This window comes from Haliotis asinina, chromosome 2, assembly GCF_037392515.1.
Source record: "Haliotis asinina isolate JCU_RB_2024 chromosome 2, JCU_Hal_asi_v2, whole genome shotgun sequence".
Lineage (NCBI taxonomy): Eukaryota > Metazoa > Mollusca > Gastropoda > Lepetellida > Haliotidae > Haliotis > Haliotis asinina.
Window position 1 is genome coordinate 16,117,367 of NC_090281.1, and position 22,080 is coordinate 16,139,446.

A 22,080-nucleotide genomic window follows, 5' to 3' on the forward strand; every position below is an offset into this window, starting at 1 on the left:
CTCATTTATGCTCATTCGTGATGTGTATTCAGTGCTCCTGCTGCTAGTGTTTGCTGAGTAAGGATGTAGCTTGTATATATTAGCTGAAAGCATCAGATGTCGGCTGTCCTTGATATTTGCTTATTAGAGTGGCGATGGGGTTATTAAGGCCTTTGTCCACAACATATTAAATCTGGTCAATATGAAGAGTGCTGACCTCACAAGTGCTCATGTTTGTGACGGTTTCACAGAGTGGAAAGCAGTATGTAGTATATTTAGATCTAGTGTTAGGATGATGGTACTTGCACTATACACCTATATTTACTTTGATGGTAATTATTTCTGATTTATACATGCAAGTGACCTTAAAAACTGATAATACTATTCTTCAAATTAACCTTGCACAAAACTTGCACGTTGTAGCTGCACTGAACATTTTCTATTACCTGACCTTTTGGAGCGCCCTTGTATGTATTTAACTAATAGTAAGACCTGTTGTATTGATACCTTCCCTTGAAGTCCATTTATCTGTTGGTAGATCAGTGCTCAAGATATGTTATCTTGTCAAGGGTGGAATATTTCTAGAATGCTGGGTATATTACTAAGTTTGGTATTGAATAACAAGCATTGGTTCATCAGTGGTAATCATTGCTCAATATCGCAACAACAGGTTTGTCAGAATGACTTTATTCAAGTTAAGAGAGTGAAAAATGAGGATAATTTGGTTGGGAGGGGGCATCACATGTCTGTAGAGATTTTATCAAGTTTTCTCTGGGGGCACATTGGTTGTTATTGGTTTGATGGTTGTGATAAGATATTGGTCTTATTGGCGCCATTGTCCGTCTTGAGGATATGATGTGTTCTTGTCATGACTGATTCATCCTTTTCCTTTGACATGGTGCAATTTTAAAGTATACAACATGTGAAACTGATTGGGCCATTTAATTAGTGATTGTCTCGTGATTGTCTCCTTCCACCAAGAAATGGTTGTTCAGTGTTCCCAGTTTGGATAACCACCAGAGTGTATGAGTGTCTGGAGATCGCCTTTCATCCACTCATCCACTTACTGGATGCAATCTTGAACAGAAACTTTCAACAGAATCAAGTCAATTAGAATCAATTCATCATTCACATATAAAATTGATATAGTGAGAATTTTTTGAATTATGTGAATAGAAAACTGTTCTAATCCAAAAGATGGAGTGATTTTGACGTGTGAGATATTAATCTTGTGTTTAAAAATAAACCTTCATATTTCATATCACCATTTTATGTCAGGATGTTGTGGACTATTGATTAGCATCGACTGTATCTTCTCCATTTCGGAATTTGACCTTGATGGAACTAAATGAGAACAAAATGCAAATCAGTATGGTTTTATGGGGGGTAGGAAGGTTTTCTCTTTCTGAGTAAGTCATTGAACCTAGAAGATTAGTAGCTTATCAAATTTGTATTTCTTGAATTTCACCCAGGAGGTTCAGATACTGCTGACATTTAAGAGTAAACATGCTGTGAGACAGTTTGTGAGGTGTCAATTGGCTTGTTTAAGACATCTAATGCAGATCTGGAGATGAGGTTTTTTTCCTACTGGACAGCCTACTTCTGTAGAAGGTTGTAATGACCCACCCATTAAGGTATGGATTTTCTTCCAACCTGACATTTCTGAAATTCTTTCCATTAAGAAACTTTTCCAGTTGCAATTCACGCACATGGCCACATTCTTCTGCGTCCTGGATAATGTCCTGTTTCCCAATGTTTGAGTATTGAATATGTCAGATGGCAGGTGTTTAAAAAAGGTGAAATAGCAGAGCTAAAAACTTATAAGTGCCTGTGTGCAGACTACAGTATTACTCAGTGACAACCAAGTTGTCTTTTCCTGTCTAGTTTCGGAATTTCAATCTGTTTTTTTTTTAATTAAAAAAAATATATAGCTTTCTTTTTAATTTGTAAAACTGCTGAAAGATTTGTATTGGAAACACTGCAGTAAAAGCTCTTTTAGGCCCATTTTGTAATGGTTGTCAAATTAATCAGATTCTAGGCTTTTGTACAACAGCATAGATTTGAAGATGAAAAGACAAGTATGTTATGTCATGTATTATGCATGTGGGTCATTCCATTAGATGTTACCTTGGTAACAGATGGATTTGTCAGATCACTCAGCATCATGTGAAAGCTTTTGACAGATATGAAAATCGTGTAAGGCCTGTTAAAAATGTTTTGTTTCTTATGACTGTATGGGGAGAGTCTATATTTTTAGTAGCAAGCCTTGAGGGCAAAAGGGAGGCCTAGTGGTTAAAGCACCACTTGTGATGTAGAAACCCTGGTTTTGATTCCCCACATGGGTTTGATGTATTGAGCTCATTTATGGTGTCCCTCATGTGATATTGTTGGAAAATTACTAAAAGCAGCCCCAAACTCAACTCAACTCAACTCACTGCAGCAGTTCTTACAGAGTGATTTGTGACATCACTTGTCTTCATCCTTTAATAATTATGAATATGAGGAAATGTCTGCCCACTTGGCAACCTGAGTGTGGGACAATGGTTAGGATAAGGGAACCTGAACAGTTTATCTCTGATTAATGACTAAAAGATGCCACAGCGTCCATTACTTGGTGCTATTGTGGATGGATGGTGTCTGTAGAAATACTGACATGTTACGGAAGAGTCTCATGATGTCTCCCAGAAGAGAGAGTTATGAGTATATGAGCGTTATAGTTAGTGGTAAACATGGTGGTGTTTAGATGATCGAAAATAATCAAAATCGATTTAAAGAAGGATTACTTACTCACTTAGTGATACCAAGATACTTACCCGTTGCAAATATGTTACTATGTTCACACATCAAAACAAGGGATGGAATCAATGAATAAGAACTCTTTCAGGGTATGTCCTGCTTTTATAGCTGTTATCAGTCTGTTTTTAGAATAGTGTTTCTGATAAAGTTCTCTGTTTAGAGGTTGAGGGGTGGGTATTTCGCAAGGACCGGGTGTAGATACAGCAGTCCCAATGAAAGTGTTCACATTGCATAATTTCATGACGTCTTCATGCATCAGTCACTACCTAGTTTCTGTCAAAATTGCTTGTGTAGTTTGTCCTTGACATGAGATTAATTTGAATGGGAGTGACAGTATCATCTGTTATTGTTTGATCAAGGGTGTATTTATATTTACATTTTACCTGAATTGCATAATCTTTCATTGCATACAGTCATACGTGGTTTCAGTGTAGATGTAGAAACCAGGTATGTTTGTTTTCCCTAGAGGATATTTTGTTACAGTAACTGATAAGAAAGATTTCACTTACCGTGTCAGTGTGTAGTATATAGGCTAAACCACCCCCACTGAATTTGTTGTCTGAACAGAGTGAATTGTAAACCCATTGAACAGGCTTCTGTGCAGCGGCACACTGAATATATAAAGGTATTGGTGACCCATTCTATGCACCATGGAGACAAACAACAGTAGTAGCAACAATATTGAGCTAGATGTCCAGGACTCAGGTCACAAGACCCCAAGTTTTCAAGGTGACTGCAATGTTCCGTGGACAGGAAGGGCAGGAGGATGAACAGGGGAGGGAAGAGCTTATAGACGAACATTATAAAGATCTTGATAATGCACATCGGTCAGCAAAGCCTAGTGATACATACCCAGGCACAAGTACGGGTGGACATGGGAGCTCGAATAAAGTTTATCCCTTCTCTGAGGACATGGGTAGTTATCCTCATTCTGTAGAGAGTATCAGATTGATGCGTGTCTGTAGTGGTACTGTGGTGGGGTTACTATTGTATGTCCTGTCAGTGTTGCCATTCAGGTAGGTTATTTTTATTTTCACTTTGTTGTAAAACTTGTGATCCTTCCAGAAAATGTGATTGTGACAAATATGCTTGTGTTCTGATCTTTGATGACACAAAAGCTAGATTTGAGTTTTGATATCTAGCTATCAGTACTTGCATTAATGGGGAGATTGGTATGTATGGGTGTTTTGAAGTGTTGACTTATTCATGACAGTCTGCCTGTGTCATACATCTACTTGTCTAGCACCTGGTGTTCAAGGATGTTTGTGCATATGGATGTTCTGAAACATGGGCTATTAGATTCATTACAGTCTACCTGTCTAGCACCTGGTGTTCAGGGATATTGGTATATGGGTGTTTTGATACAGAGGCTATTTGATTCATTACAGTCTACCTAGCATCTGGTGTTCAGGATATTTGTATATATGGATGTTCTGAAACACAGGCTATTTGATTCATTACAATGTACCTGTGTAGCACCTGGTGTTCAGGGATATTGGTATATATGGATGTTCTGAAACAGAGGCTGTTTGATTCATTACAATGTACCTGTCTAGCACTTGGGTGTTCAGGGATATTGGTATATATCATTCTGAAACATGGACCATTTCTCTTCATGACAGTCAACCTGACAATCTACCTGTTTGAAGTAAAATGCATATCTACCTGCATAGCACCCACTGTACAGTGACATGGGAGTTATTGGTATCAGTTTGCATGATACAAGCCAGTCCTGTCGTAACAGACCTGTGTTTACATTGTGCAATTCATGCAGTGTTTCATTCTTGTCGTTAACCTTTCAGCTGTCTTTTTCCATGTTTGTAATTACTTTCGCTAATTGTAGTTATGGAGACTGAGTATTTGTTACATTACCAAAGTGCTTTTGAACACATTTGCATTACTTCTTTTTGATTGAAGCAGATTATCTCTATATGGAGTGAGTTTAGAAGCTTGAGAAATTGCTGACACAATCCAACTCATAAGTAATATACTTTAGTTTAAACTAATAGGTCACATGCAACGTAAAACACAACTTTGCAGATTCTGGTACCTTTTGGTATGCAATTACCGAAACAAATCATCAAAAATGCCAATTCAATCTATAAAGTTGAAAAAAACGCGATGAAAAAAAAGCCCGCGAAATCGGAGTTCAAACGTTTCACTAAATTCCCCCCAGCGCTGGGGGGAAAACTGGTTTCAACAGCTGTGCTGCGCTGCGTCCATAACGCATGCGCAGTGAATAGATTATATGTACAAAATATTGCACTTTTGAATCGCGATTGTACGCTTATAATTGTGTTTATTTGTTTTTTTAAAAGCAGCAGTGTATATTATATGTCATGAATAAGTGATAAATGTGTTTTAATTATGTTTGATTTTTTGGTTGCATGTGACCTTTAAAGTTTGAGTACATGTTTTGATTTGCTGTTCTTTCAAACTACTTCATTTAATGTTTGCCAGTTCAGTGCTGCTTTAATACCTGACCTTTCCTTGCCTTGTTTTTATGTTGTTGTTGTTACTAAACAATTACATGACCCCAGGGTGTCATGATACCCCTAACATGTTTATGCCTGGGTTAACCACTACTTACAGACATGTTTTTGTACATTTATTGTGTTGTTTTTTTTTCAGGTCACCAGTCTGCTGATGACGGTGGAAGTATCGGTTGCTGTGGTTACGTCTTGTACTTCCTGTCCCTCATCGTTATCGTCTGCACCTTCCCTTTCTCTCTGTGTCTCTGTATGAAGGTAAGCATATGTGCAGTAACAAATCGCCATCTCAACAATGTCAAAGTGCAGCCTGTTAGCAATGAACACTGGTCGGATTCCAGATTTGCCACAATTTGGGTTAACCGCTTAGGAATTCTGATGAACATAATCCCCAACTTGGATACTTGGGTTCTGTGACATAGCTGTTTAATTGTGTCCAGTTATGTGCAGTGAGTGTTGTTCATCCATTCAGTCTCTATTTGAATTTGACTGACTGCATTGTAGGGCAACTTTTACACATTCGGTCAGTTGCACTGTGACTATAAGTCTAACAATTCCAAACTGAAAATACATGCTATTCTTTTGGTAGGCATCTGCTCAGAGATGGATTTTGTTGTGTCCTCGACTAATGTGCCTGACCACCCAATCCCCTTAGTGAGCTCTTAAAAACTAGCATAGTTGCCTTTAGTCTAATGCTTAGTCTCTGAATATATGTGAATTTATTGGCAACAGTCAAAGCCATATTGAAAAGGAGCCCCAGGGAGACCAGAGATTCAGAACTTGAGGAAATCTGGACTTGCCTCTTTTAAGGTTGTAGCAGTGCATTGCTTGATAGTAGGGAAAATAATGTGGTTCAGGGACTGTGAGACAGACTAGCTGTTACCTAGTGTGGCCTCAGGTTTAAGGGACTAAAATATGGACTGGTCAGCTCGGAATCAACTGCAGCATGGTATCTCCATGGTTTTGATCACTGTAAAATGGACTGTAGTACTGTCGGAAATAGGAGAAAACTGACTTTTGACGTTATCTCAACAGTTTATGTAGTTGATATGTGAAAGTGTGAAATACCTGTTTAACTAAGTTCAGCCTAACTACAGTTCTTGTGGTAGGGAGATAGGAAACATAGATGTAGGTGTTTACAGAGGAGAGATTAGTGCAGAAATTAACAATACAGATTGTTTTAAAGTCCCAAGCGACTGATTTGGAACAAACCATTGCTCTGTGCAAGTTAGAGTGTGACGATATTGCATTACAGAGGGCACTTTTTAAACATGCATTTTGAAATTAGATTTATGTTCATTATGAACGATAACTGACATAAAAATAATAACTTTCATGCTGAAACTATGAAGGATGTAACAACCATGATGTCTCTCTATCATTATGAAAAGAAACAGTTATGAGGTGGGGTCATCTCAAAAGCAAGACCAGGACAGATGAAGCAAATGATGGTTGCGTTCAGACTGGGGGATAGAGGTACCAGATAAGATATGATAATTCCACAGGGAAATTCAAGTAGGGAAGTACACGGCAAGTGCTAAGATATATATAAACATTGTCTATTCCTGTCAATCAACACACATGAAAAGGAAAATAATATCTTTGAAAGGACTCCTTGTGCCAGTAGGCAGCGCATGCATTTCATGCCAGGTGAGTCGACGGTCAATTGTCATGCCTGGCTAAATGACCAAATTGCCATCTATAGTTTATCTAATGTTTTCAGCAGCTATTTGTATTTTTTTGTGGCGGTTTGGTGGTTAACGCATTTTCTCATCATACTGAAGGCCTGGGTTCTATTCCCCACATGGATACCATGTGTGAATCCCATTTCTTGTGTGCCCTGCCATGATGTTGCTGGAATATTTCTAAACACGGCGTAAAATCATACTCAATATCTCTCTCTCACCCATATTTTGTATAAGTTTTGCCCGATTTTACAAGTAAATATGTGTTTCTGGATATCCTCTTGTGCATCCCTGGGGATGCCCATTTAGAAGGAAAGTGAGTTTTTTCGACATAACCTTTTTGCAGTTGTGTAAATTTGAGGGATACAGAGTAACAGCCTAAAAAATAGGTATTTTTCTATATTTGACATAACTTTAGTACAAGTAGCTGTATGCACACTTGTGGGCATATGACCATGTCAGCGCAATAATCTGAATGTGACATATCTCCTCACCTCTCTGGAACCACAGAAACTGATATAACTTTCAGATAATAAGGGGTGGAGAGGTGGCCCAGTGGTGAAAGCTTTTGCTAGTCATGCCCAAACTCTGCTTGATTCTCACACTGTGTGAAGCCCATTTCTGGTGTCTGACATCTTGATATTTCTGGAATTAAAAGTGGCGTGAAACTGACCTCACTGAAAACCAGGTACCCTATTACCTCTGTGATGGAAGGACAATGCTCAGGGTAAGGACAGCCTGCCAGTCCTATCAAGTTTAACAGCACATTTCTTCAGATACCTCCTTGTTAGTCAGATCACTCAAATTACTTATGGGTGGTAATCATTTGAAGAATGATGACACTTATGAGCTTTGAGAGTCAGCGTCTGAAGACCTATAAGTCAGACTGGCATATTTTGAGGTGCTGATTACTGACTTACATTGTTACATAGGTAAGCATCTTTGCTTCAAAGACCTTTTCCATTCACATTTCCAGGGCAGAATTGGTTCTCATTGCCTAATTATTGCAGTTAAGCTTAATAGGATTGATATTCTGTGGGTGGTCACAGTCGGTGAGGGGCGGTGGGGTAGCCTAGTGGTTAAAGCGTTCACTCGTCATGCCGAAGACCCAGGTTCGATTCCCCACATGGGTACCACATGTGAGGCCCCCGCCATGATATCGCTGGAATATTGCTAAAAGCGGCGTAAAACCTAACTCACTCACTCACTCACTCACTCACTCACTCACAGAGGAGGAATACCATGTTAATCAAACTATCTGATTTGGCAGAAAAGATGGAATCCTTGTCGTAACCTTCATTTTTTTTGAAAATTTAAAATTCAAGTACCAGGGCCAACCTCAAGGAATATTAAGACGTCATTAAATATATACACTGGCCATCTGTGACTGTGGGTTGTGTCATTGTCTTCCTTGATGTGGCGTCCAGCTTGGATCATTGATGGGCTATTGATACATGTGGTGTCCAGCTTGGATCATCGATGGGCTATTGATACATGTAGTGTTCGGCTTGGGTTATTGATGCATTTGGTAGTCTAGCTTGGGTCATTGATGGATTGTTGATACATGTGGTGTCCAGTTTGGGTTATTGATGCATGTGGTGTCCTGCTTGGGTCATTGATGGGTTGTTGATACATGTGGTGTCCATCTTGTTGATGGACTATTGATAATTGTGGTGTGCTGCTTGGGTCATTGATGGGCTGTTGATACATGTGGTGTACAGCTTGGGTCATTGATGGGCTGTTGATACATGTGGTGTACAGCTTAGGTCATTGATGGGTTATTGATACATGTAGTGTACAGCTTGGGTCATTGATGGGCTATTGATACATGTAGTGTACAGCTTAGGTCATTGATGGGCTATTGATACATGTGGTGTACAGCTTAGGTCATTGATGGGCTATTGATACATGTGGTGTACAGCTTAGGTCATTGATGAACTATTGATGCTTGTGGTGGCCAGTTTGCATATCTATGCAGCACTTGCTGACTTCTGTGAGGATGGTATCCTTTGGCAGCTCCCAAGTCATACTGCTTGATTTGTTGCAAGGGTTAGCCCCCAAATAAAAAATCCATATTTGCTATTCAAGGCAGTTTCGCTATGATTAGCCAAGCTTCGATCTGGCTGGTGTGTTTTCTTAAACATGGCATTGATCGAATGGTTGCAATAAAAGTGGGAACCCTTGCTTGAGAGACATGTTTATTAGGCTTGTGGAATCAGAACAGCTAAAAATAGCTGGCAGAATTTGATACTCCAAGCCCTTATCCTTGCACTCAGAATGGAATTATCTGAAGGAAAATATCCCACCATTGCCATGTGACAGTATTAAACAACATAGAGTATTTATGACTAAATAATTAAATTTAGGGGAGGGACTGATGGTGTTACATTGTAACTTCAGTGCAGGTCATATGTTGTAATTTGTCAACCACTTAAGCACATGCATGCATGCATACATGCACATTCATAGGCACACACACATTCTCAGATGCAGTGACTTTGTTCTTTCTGATTTCACAAAGATATAATGAACTGACAGCACTGTCAGAGTTCCAAGAGAAGAAGCATCAGTGACAGAATATGACAACTCAAAGGAAGTCATCAAGTGGCCTTTTAATGGCTGGCAGAGTCCTGGTGTAGCATGTGACATGTATCCTCCTCTGCACAATGGTCATTCATTATGCTACTTGCAGTCAGGGCATGGTATGTGAAAAACAAAATAGTTTCCCTTTCAGCTGTATTCCAAATATGTCATTGGAGTCTTTAATGTAGTAATTTGGGTCAGACAATTCAGTGATTGGCTTCTTCATTCATTTAATAAATGCTCAGAGGGAGACTGAGATAATCTGAAATTCTGAAATTCTGAAATTCCAGTGGATTACTATTACATTGTTGAAAATTTAATGATTTTGTCAGCAAGATGCATGAAATATACATTCCTCTTTATCTGTGTTCCAGTTGATAATTTACCATTTCAGTGGCCAGACAAACTGAATCTTCTACAAACTCTCTTCAGTCAGTAGAATCGGCAAGCAAATTGCTATAGTTTGAACATCAAGTTCTATTTATAGTTAACTCTGGTGCAATGATGACTGAATCCTGTAATACTCCGGAATATTCCGCTTCAGTAAGTCTGATAAGGTGTATTGGCAAAGGTCAGTGGAATAATTGATCTGTATTAGGCAAGCAGTCTGTGGGACGGTAGTACATACACTATGCATCCTAGTTTGGTGGTTTGTGAGGAGCATTAAAGTGATAGCGCTGGCATTTGTTGGATGACAGAGTTGTTGGCCATTAGTGCCTTGTCTATTGTACATGTCTCTTGGTCCAGTGATGGAACAGGCAGAAAAGCTGCTCTCATGTTTAGGTTTGCTTTTTGGAGATTTTTATGGATGGAATGTTTCCATGGTGTTATGTTCAAAATTTTGAGTTAACGAGTTGGAAGAAGACATTAAGACAATTTCTTGGGTTTGGCTGAAAGGTTGCACAGTTTTAGTAGTTGTCGGGAACATCTAATCTAATGTCATGGTTAGTATTTCCACTGTAGTATTTCACAACTGATACAATTAGTCGTTCCATCTTCCTGCTTATGTGGTTAACCTGATCTGTTCCAACGCCCCTTTTCATACGTCAGCTTTTACTTCTGTTTCTTATATCTATGTTTCTAATTGTGGCCCCGAGGGAACGAATGGCTGGGTGACATTTATGAAAATGTCAGTTTTTCTTCATTTGTAGTGACATCAGTATCTACAAGATACACTGTTAATACAAAATTTATGTTCCACTGACTAAAGAAACACCATTATCTCTTAATGGGAATATCCTTTCAGCGTAATCAAGCACAATGAAGAAGTATGACTGATCATGTGGAAATGAGGTCTGAGCACCCCCAAGCTGATCATATGTCAGCAGGTGCATACACCCCAAGCTGATCATATGTGGACAGGTGCATACACCCCAAGCTGATCATATGTCAACAGGTGCATACACCCCAAGCTGATCATATGTCAACAGGTGCATACACCCCAAGCTGATCATGTGTGGACAGGTGCAAACACCCCAAACTTATCACATGTGGACAGGTGCAAACACCCCAAGCTGATCATATGTCAACAGGTGCATACACCCCAAACTTATCACATGTGGACAGGTGCAAACACCCCAAGCTGATCATATGTCAACAGGTGCATGCACCCCAAGCTGATCATATGTCAACAGGTGCATACACCCCAAGCTGATCATATGTCAACAGGTGCATACACCCCAAACTTATCACATGTGGACAGGTGCAAACACCCCAAGCTGATCATATGTGGACAGGGGCAAACACCCCAAGCTCATCATACGTAGACAGGTGCATATACCCAAAGCTGTTCATACTTAGACAGGTCCAAAACAAAAGTTAATAGTAATGTATAGCATAATTGGCAACAAAGGTAACATTTTGTAGGATGTGATATGGGTAAATTATGCAAGTCTTCCTGTGGCGTCACAATCAGGGAAATGATCACTTGTTTCTTATAATGTATTTGTTGTTAGAAGTAATTGTACAGTAGTTATCAGGTGTCGTCTACCTCCAGTGTAAATATACCCTGGTGATCAAGTCAGTGGCTGGCCTTACCAATTAGAGCTAATTAGCCTGATGATCAATTGCAAATCTCAAATGTCCATACTTTCTGTAGACATTGGTCCCAATATGTACCATGGCTCTTCGCTCAGGATTTACATTACATATTTCTGAAGTTTTTTCCATTGGAACAATCAATCAATGTTTGGGAAATGTTTATTCTTCAAGAAGAGATATGTTCTGACATCCCCCAGCTTATAAATAGAAAAGTTTATTGATCTAATTGCACAAAGCAAATACCTTTACTATGAGTGACACCAAAATGCGATATCAACAAATTATCTGACAAATTATACAGTGTTTACTAATTCTTGTGCTGGATCATTTAATCAAATAATTAGTCAAATTAGTGTTGCTTGCATCAGCGATTGGGGACAGGAGATTAATACGTAGTCACAATAACAAGACATCAAAGTAAACTTTGGAGAGAGGGTTTCTTCTTGGTATGTTTCTTACAACAAGACATATACAAGTGATAAAGTCCCATTGGGTTTCTTTTTTTGTGACTCGTAAAACTGAAATGTAGACAAAGATGTTGTGTGTCGCAAGTATTCCTGATCATCTTGATTGTGGTATTAATGTATTCCTGTTTCATGTCCCATTAATGCCCACATGATTTTTGTGGGAGGTTTATGATTACAAATGATTATCAATTGATTACTGAGCTCTGATTATCTATCTGCATATTGTGGATACTATCAGTCCATAATGACAATAGCCTTGTATCTCAGTCATGATTTTCAGGTCATTAGCTGAGGGTATATTTCTCAAACATAGTTTTGTTTTTTCTTTGTGTTTCAGGTGGTGCAAGAATATGAGAGGGCTGTAATCTTCCGACTAGGTCGTCTGGTGTCTGGAGGAGCCAAGGGGCCAGGTAGGGACATGTTTGTTCCATAACATTCTATTAAAACTGAGCAAGTGATAACCAGAGAATTAACCAAGTATCACTCTAGAACCCACCATTTCCACCTAAATACCAAGTATTTTGATCCACTAGTTGATGGATGATCTGTTTACTTGCTCATCCTAAGACCAGGGCGGTGTAGCCTAGTGGTTAAAGAATTTGCTTGTGACACTGAAGGCCCAGGTTTGATTCACCACATGGGTACAGTGTTACTTACACCAACAGGTATTAACAGGAGGCACAACAGGATTTGGTGTTAGCTGTTCAGTAATATCATTCTAGTATCAGTCCTGAAGCTGAGCATACCGATGATGATGATGATGATGATGATGATGATGATGATGATGTCATGTTCTGTTGCTCAGGTTTGTTTTTCATCATCCCATGCATGGACTCCTACACCAAGGTTGATCTGAGAACAGTGTCCTTCGATGTGCCACCCCAAGAGGTGAGTGTGATGATAATGAGTCACAGGTATCATTGACAATTACTGATTGGTTTTGTCATTGACTGTTACTGTGACTGGTATTCTCATTGATTGTATTGTTGACTTGTATTATCATTGATAGTATTATTCACTGGTATTATCATTGACTGTTACTGTGACTGGTATTTGGTATTCTCATTGATTGTATTGTTGACTTGTATTATCATTGACTGTATCATCACTGACTGACATCATCAGCAAGCGCTGTCATCAACTGGTACAAACTTGTGAAATGATCTGCTGGAATTATCATTGTATTATCTACAGCTAGTGATTTAAATACTTGGGGTTGTATGCTGATATTATCATCCAAAGGTATCATCACTGACTGACAGTATCTCGGACTGGTTTTGACTGGCATTATGAAAGTGTGTGCTTGTCATCTACCGGAAATATCATCAGCTGGTAATATGAAAACATTTGGGATCGTGTCCTGATATTATCATCCACAGGTATTTTCTTCAAGCATGAACATTTTCCATGGATTCGCAGATTGCCAGGATTTACATATCAATTTGTTGAGATTGGCTAAAAACTGCATTAAGATTTTTAGAGGGGCAGATGGCACATGTAATTATTTTCCTCCAAAATTGAAATTTGCTGTTCTCATGTCTGTATCTTTGATTGGAAATATCTCTGATAATGTCATTTACTGGCATTATTTTCAGCTAGCATTGTGAAAGTTTCTGAAATGATCTGCTGGCATTTTCATCTATTGTGAGGCTGTGTGGTCAACTTGTGGAGTTGTCTCCCAACATAGGCATTGACTTGCATTGTAAAATGTAGTTGGTTCTATTGTCTGCTGGTGTTAATGTGCCTTTGCTCCTGTGCAGTGTGTTCTGGTCCTTGGTGTGACAGTGAGTGAAGCTTTGTATTAGTCATGATAACCTGCATACCAGTCGTTCTATACCATGCCGAGTAAACAGCATTAATAAGCAGACAATAATTTCGTGTACCCAAAGACCTACTTGATTATCCAAAATATGTAACCATTTCAAAGCGTCATCCCTGCGAAGCGCATATTGGACTCACATTTTTATTGGTTTCAAAATGGATTAGGAATCCCGCCACACTGACTTGGTTGATACGTGTCACTGTGTAGGTGGATGCACATGGCAGCAATCACTGAATTGTCTTGTCTAGAGTCGGACAGAATTTACAGAAAGCCATCATAGATCTAGAAAACTGTTAAGCTGGCACTGACAACAAAGATTCAAAACAATTGAACAAGGAGGGTGCATAGAGTCCTCATTTGTTAATAATCAGGGATGTTTTACTTCAAATGCTAATAAAAATACTGAAGTCATAATGGAGGTGGGAAATAGACCATTTCACCACCAACCGTTTTAGATATCTGTTTCTACTCTGAGGACCTGCAATACATATACTGTTAGTACTGATAATACCTCATAAAGATACGTATTGGAACTGACCTTCAGCTACCAGTGCTGGTAATTCAAGTGATATGTATGAGTGGAGATAATGGATGTGGATGAAGTTTATCACTGACCTGTTTGATCATTTACAAGCTGCAACTATCATGGTACTGTGTTGATGTGTGTAACACAGTAAGAGATATTAATAGTCATAGATATTTTGCTACATATCAGAATTTATGCTTCAGCCATATCACAATAATATCAGTTCTAATTGCTGAGTGCAGTTTTATACTGTTTTTAGCAATATTCCAGAAATACTGTGTCAGCGGATACCAGAAATGGGCGCACGCATTGTTCCCATGTGGGGAATCAAACCTGAGCCTTCAGTGTGACAAGTGAAAGCTTTGACCACTAGGCTACCCCACGGCCCCGAGCTCTGATGGACTGGTAACATCAGGGTGTTCTGCTGTCTCAAGTACAGTGCATTTCTGTTTGTGATTAATATATATATATTATTGACAATGTCACATGTTTCCTCTCTGTTTCCTGTAGGTGTTGACCCGTGACTCGGTCACAGTAGCAGTGGACGCTGTGGTCTACTACCGGGTCCAGAACGCCACCATGTCCATCACCAATGTGGAGGACTCCAACCGCTCCACCAGACTGTTGGCAGCAACTACCCTCAGAAACGTCCTGGGAACCAAGAACCTGAGCGAGATTTTGTCAGAGAGGGAATCCATCAGTCACCTCATGCAGGTATGAGTACAAATGAAAACTGTTTCCATGGTAATCAAACACACATAGCAGAAGTACTGACGAAATGTTTTGATGGTTTAAGCATTCTTTGGTAATTTTATGAAAGTCATGAAATAAGTGTTACCTACGAATTTAAGAACAATTTTAAATCTTCAAAAGTGATAAGAATTTAGAATCACTAAAGTTTAGCTATTTATACATGTTTATTCAAATTTGTATTTTTGTATTATGTGTGTTATGTATTGTATTGGCTCAAACTGATTTGATGACTTGTATCAGCGATGTGTGCATGAGACCAGCTTCTCTCCGGGTGTGTCTTTTAGGTTGTATTTTTCATGACTTACCATTGGTCAGCCTTTTCATTCACTTCTCTCAATATTCAACAGATGTTTTCCCCTAGTGTCCAGACTGTAGGGATTCAATTAAAAGAGTGAATCTAGTCAAGATTGATTCTACAAATTTAGATTGCCTCGCCTGTTTCCTAGATCCAGGTACCGTGAAGGTCGAGGGTAGAATAAGCCCTCAGTAACCCATGCTTGCCATAAAAGGCGACTATGCTTGTCGTAAGAGGCAACTAATGGAATCGGGTGGTCAGACTCGCTGACATGGTTGACATGTGTCATCAGTTCCCACTTGTGCAGATCCATGCACATACTGTTGATCACTGGATTGTCAGGCCCAGATTCGATCATTTACAGACCGCCACCATGAAGCTGGAATATTTCTGAGTGCTGTATAAAATTAAACTCACTTTTGTCAAGTGAATGGCATAAAAGTCAGCAGCAGCCCTTCAAGCCATGAATTATGAATGGTCCTTAAGAAGTAAATAAATTATCCATTCACAAATTGTTTGTACAGAAAAGATCATAGTGACATGGAATCTTATCAGTCGTACCATGCTGTAACATTCCACCCCTGACGAGAACATGCCTATTTTGGTCAGTCGTGGCGAGACATCTATTGTGAAGGAGTGCCAGATGAGTTACTGCTTGTGTTGGCTGTGTCAGCTTGATGGATGTTTTGCTCATGTCTTTTATGACTTTTCATCCCCTAGAGTTCCCTTGATGAAGCTACAGATCCATGGGGTGTGAAGGTGGAGCGGGTAGAAGTGTAAGTAACATTGTCAACCTTGACCTATTGTAGCACAGGTAATGGGTCCCCATCCACAATGAGTTCATAGGGCAAGACATTTGTATGCCTATGACAAACTATCACTATACAGTAGATCATAATGATACAAGCGCTTTGTGGATGAGGATGCCGGTTTCCAAGGAAACGCTGATTGCAAGCAACTGTTAAACTCAATACAAACCCTTTCTGTGGTGTATTGACTTGGCCTCATAATCTCATGCAATAATAATGGCTGGGACCACTTCAAGAGTCAGGTGTGATTGAGGGTTCTTCTGATTTATCTGTTCATGATCCATCTTGTAATGCATATTATTTTACCAGACAGTTACATGTGATATTAGGCTATTTCCTGATGTTATGTCACAAGGGAACAGCATATTGAACATGCTCCAATTGCATATCAGTTTGGGATACCATTGTATGACACTCAGCCATTCAAACCTTTCAGGGCCCACACTATCAGCTTTTGATTTGTGAAGTAGAAAGCAGTTGTGTTAATGGAAGGATACATTCCAGTGGATGTCTGATGTTTCATTAGCTGCTTGTGTGCCAAATCACTCAATACATCTGCATCGGCAGTGCATCAATACAGCTGCATCACTTAATGTAATTTTCATCAGATGTTAGTGTTAATGTTGTTGCATTCAGCAAGCTTTCTTGTTCAATCCAAATGTTACTTAACTCATGCACATATAACTAGAGTTTTCCTGTCACACTGAAGATCCATGTTTGATTCCCCACATGCGCACAATGTGTCAAGCCCTTTTCTGGTGTTCGCTGCTGTGATATAGCTGGAATACTGCTAACAGCAGTGTAAAGCCATAATTTCACATTGTCTACTGAGTGGTGTTTCAGGACCCTTAGGATATCAAATACTACTAGGTTAGACTACTCAGACCCGGGCAGTTCAAGACCAAAATTCTCCATTTACACCCTAATATTGCTGTTGCAACAGCTACCTCTTTTTGTGTGCATGCTTACTTGACATGACAGTTGAAAAGCTACTTTCCCAGAAGTCATGCTGCAGTATATACTGTGGGATTGTAGGACAGTGGCTCTTGTTTAGAGCTTAGGAGTTAGTTTGCACTATTTGTAACATTGTTTTACTGTCTGATGACAAAATGCCACATATGTTTGCTTCATTGTGACTCTCTTCTTTCCAGGAAGGACGTCAGACTGCCAGTCCAACTCCAGAGAGCCATGGCAGCAGAGGCTGAAGCTGCACGTGAGGCTCGGGCCAAGGTAGATAACTTGTTCAAACCCTTTCCTCTCAACTGTTGTGGCCCTTAGGAATATAAGTGTAACACAGAATTCACGTAAAGTGTGTGGTTGTCTGTCAGAGTTTGAACATACATTTTCATGGCGACTGAGTTCATTTAATGCGCTTCTGAACATGTGCAATGAAGATAAGGTATTTCAAGTTTCATTAAGACCACAAGACATGTAGTAATCAGTAAACTGATGTAACACATAAACATACAGTACAGTTATTACCTTCTTTACCATTGGACCTTGACCTTATTAAGTCAAACAACCTTGACCTTCCTGACAATTTGACCTTGATATTCCTTCTTTTAGGTCATTGCGGCTGAAGGAGAACAAAAGGCTTCCAGAGCTCTGAAGGAAGCTGCCGACGTCATCACTGAATCTCCCGCTGCTCTGCAGTTGCGTTACCTGCAGACACTAAACACCATCTCTGCTGAGAAGAATTCCACGATCATTTTCCCCCTCCCCATTGACCTTCTGCAGTCGTTCCTTCCAAAAGGAAGTCAGAAAACATCAATGTAGGCCAAGGTCATTGGAAATAACGTGACCGCAACAAACTTGCCTTATACTGGTTGGTCAGTGGAGTAGTACATAATTTCATTTCAGAAGAAGGGGGAACAACTCTGTGTCCAGACAATTTGTCAATATGCATACGTTGCATGTTGTTATCCTAATAGTACCTACAATGCAGAAAGGTTTTGGCCTCTTTTTCTTTCAATATAAGCCATGATTTCCATTGATGTTTGTCTTATTAACAGCATGCAACTTCAGGAATCAGTAAGGGTAGAATATGTGGCATGTTAATTGTATGTATATTTATGTAGTCAAGGTACAAATGCAGATTGTGATGCTCTTGTGCCAAAACCAAGACATTAGCATCTCAGATTTGCTCCATGAAAACAATATATGCTGTTACATTGTGAAATGCTTCATGGTACATTTGAGGTTTTGATGCATTCCAGAAAGGGCAACTAATTTTTCTTAAAGAAAGGAAAAATAACCAAAATAACACAGGAAAAGAAAAAGAAAGTGATTGATGAAATATAATTGAAAATGAAATTGTGTAGACAAATTTGACTGACTAATACAAAGTCCAACTTGTTCCCAAGAGATAGATAATACAATTGAACACCTGCATTTCAAACATTTGAGGGGGTTCAAGGGAGACAACCCTTCTCTGCTCTTTTATAAAAATATTGTAAATAAATGTACAAGTTTGTTGTCCGTGAAGCTTGTAAATTTTCTGTCATTGTTGTTTTTTGATTGTCAGTTTTATATTTCATGTACAGGATGTGAAATGTTGCTCGAGAAGGTATTTCTTTCAGTAGCACCCATAGAGGTGTGTGGATTCCTTTATAAATATTAATGTTTCTTTCAATAGGAATGTAGTCAGTAACTTACTTCTAGGCTGCTGAAAGAAGTTTCATGAATCAAGCATAATAATGAGTTACAATCACATACATGTATTATTATCTTGTTACTATATACACTGTGCAAGGCTCCTGTTATTTCCCTGCTCACTTGCAGTGTCATGGTCTACTAACCTGCCCCGCGTAGATGCTATCTCGTGATAATGGCTACATGTATAGTCAATAATAATCTGTTTATGTTACTCAGTGTATGTGTCACCAAGCAACTATTACCCAAGATTTGTTGATCCTGAAGGCGAAGATATCAAATCCTCAGGTCCTGTGCTTGAATCAGTGGAAGTGTTCCACGGTACAGTCACTATTTGTTGAAGAACTAGGGCTTCTCTTTAGTTGTGGTGATAGCCAGGACAGGGATTCTCATCCCACAATTTTCTCACCGAGCAGCAACAATGTCTGTGCAGTTGGATTTGTCAGTAAGTGAAATCTATCAACCTCTGCTACCATGTATGGCACCACTGTTCGCCAAGTTTCATTCTAGTGGGGTAGCTGAGTGGTTTAGGTGTTCATTCGTATACCAGACACCTGGTTTCAATTCCCCATATGTGTACAATGTAAGAGGACAATTTCTGGTGTTCCCTGCTGTGATATTGCTTGAGTATTGCTAAAGTCTGCTTAAAACCAGACTCACTTCTTTAGGATACAGAAACTTGCGCACATCGTTCCAGATTCAAGATTCTTTTGGATTATTATGTTTTTTGGGTTGTTCAGCCCTGTTCCCATGTTCAAGGGTTTCATCAAAGAGGTGAATGTCTGAAACCTGCATCTCCCCATTCTTTCCTCCAGTTATGGTGACAGGCTGACACAGCATATATAATACTGTTGAAAGTGGCTGCAGACTCACCCTGTCAGACTCAATGTGGATGTCATGTCCTTAAGAGCATTGGTACTGTCTTCATAATTCTGAACTAGAAGTTCAATGGAAATGTCATTGTTGAGAAAACTGCTCAATTTTTAGCTCGTCAGTTTTTAGATAATGGTATATGACAAAATGAAATGACACTTCCTCTCATAAACAATGTAGAAATGTCACACTTCAGTGGAAGTACTGGGACCATTGTTGCACTGGCATTGTTGCTATTCTCAGTAGCCGAAGCAAGATTTCTTGAGGGACCAACCTAAGCAATAGATAATGACTACAACTAGAGGCATCTGTACAATGAGCTGATATCAAAGAAACCGCAGCAGCTAACATAATGATTCTGTTTGTGCTGTGTTTATGTCAAGATTGATTGTGTCATCATGGTCGGAGATTTTTTGTCCATCTTATCCCATGTAGCAGTGGTTTAGAGGGACAGGTCTTGCACTGTCATGCAACTGGTCTGAGTTTCATTCCCTGCATTTGTGCTGAACACCATGTGGAGTCTTTTATAATAGGTCTGTAAAAGCCTCAAGGCCCTCTCGCAGACAATGTTTTTGTTTTGTTAGACGATGCCCAGTTTTTACAATGGGCCTATAAAAGCCGCAAGTTGCTTGTGCAGACAGTGTTTTTATTTTGCTAGACAACGCCCAGTTTTGACAATATTGTGACTGTATTCCGTACAACCAGTTCTTGTGCTATTACTTTTAATGGCGTGTTGTGCGTGATTTCACTTACTTGTGGAGCACTGTTCAGTTGGACACTTTATGGTCTTAAAGAACTGTATAACATACTTTGTTTTTATCAGTATGTATCCACTCGTTCCTTTCATAAGGCCAGACCAATAATATTTCTTGTTAAACAGATCTTTGTCATCAGAAGATCTAATGACAGGGGGTATGAAAAATAACAATATAATCACCAATCAGTCATACTCCTTCTAAATAATCAGAGTATTTTACTTTTGGCAATTTATGAAGTGTATATGGTGCAAAACACAATCTGAAAACATTTTTCTTGTAATTTACCAATATTGGCCAATAAAAACATCAGGATTTTATTTTTTGCAAGGTGAAAATTATTTATTTTTTTCTTACACTTGAAAAGATATGACAGGCAAATCTGTAAAACAAGAAATAAGCTTGGTCCTGCCAAATCAATGTTTAACTGTCATGTTTTCCTCTCCAGTAAATTTAAACCATTGCTCAAAATATTTTTGCACATTAACTTACACTCACATGCACCATTCTGACAGTTAATGAACAATACCTGCCAGGTTATTCTGGAAAATAAAACATTTTAGCACTTTCCGTTTGGCTAGATTCTTTTCTAATTTGTGTTTCCTAAATAAGATATTTAGAATTTATTTTTGATTACATCATCATCCGATATGCATATAAATTGTGTAATTTTATTTCAGGGAAAAGTAAAAATTTAAATGAGGTCATCTAAAACACCACTTTGATATTTGTTCCCCATTTGAGATGTTGATTTCAGTATGTATTGCATATATCTGTGATGGCTTCCGATTGCTTCAAACTTGAATCGTTGATATGCAAAAATGAAATCTCTCTATAAAAAGCAATAATAATTCAGTGAAAAAAGGCCTGCAGTTCAAGCTATGGTGTGTACTTTTTTCGTACTATTTTATAACATTTTTGTACAAAAAAGTTAATGGGAAATGCACATGTGGATCCTCTCTAAACTGTGAATTTAACACATGCTTCCAGTGAAGGTTCACCCAAGTGGATGTCATCAACTTCATTTTCCAGTAAGTTTTCCAGAGTTTCTTGGCCATTTTATACTGAATTAGTGATAGTTTATAAAACCTGACCACCATGAAATTAAAACCTGACCACCATGAAATATTTCTTTTCCACTGTGTGCATCCCCTCCCTAATGTTGTTCATGGTTCGTGGTTTGCGAGGTCACTGTGTTCAGATTTTTCTACATTTTAATGATCAAATTCTATGCTCAAGGATTATTTGTTAACCATCCATCATAATATGTATTCTATCGTTCAGTTTGATATTTGAATAAAATTTAAAGGAAAACCATGGAGGTGTTTTTGTCTGTCCCTTATTGAGCATTTGGTGTGACGTTGGTTTCTGAGAATTTATGTGAGCTACAGTACTCCACCTGTACATAGCTTAGGGCTTCTACACACATCAGACATTGACATGGCATCTTCAGATAGCAGTGAATTGGTTTCACTCCATTGCCTTCCTGATGAAAGTCACAACCTGTAGCAAAACCTCGTATTATTTCATTGTTGACAGTATATGCAGTGTGTGGA

General features: G+C 38.9%; 1 protein-coding gene across 4 annotated transcripts in view; it reads left to right on the plus strand.

Annotated features, from left to right (window-relative positions):
* The window catches only part of LOC137273314 (mechanosensory protein 2-like), a 66,377-nt gene extending 47,850 nt beyond the window's left edge, over positions 1-18,527 (plus strand). For all 4 annotated transcript variants that reach the window (XM_067805886.1, XM_067805885.1, XM_067805888.1 and 1 more), the window contains 7 exons: positions 5,407-5,522; positions 12,377-12,449; positions 12,845-12,927; positions 14,898-15,101; positions 16,156-16,211; positions 17,396-17,474; positions 17,811-18,527. In XM_067805886.1, coding sequence (XP_067661987.1) covers positions 5,407-5,522; positions 12,377-12,449; positions 12,845-12,927; positions 14,898-15,101; positions 16,156-16,211; positions 17,396-17,474; positions 17,811-18,020 — 821 coding nt within the window. In that variant the 3' untranslated portion in view covers positions 18,021-18,527. The remainder of the gene's footprint in view (positions 1-5,406; positions 5,523-12,376; positions 12,450-12,844; positions 12,928-14,897; positions 15,102-16,155; positions 16,212-17,395; positions 17,475-17,810) is intronic.
* The last annotated feature ends 3,553 nt before the right edge of the window (positions 18,528-22,080 follow it).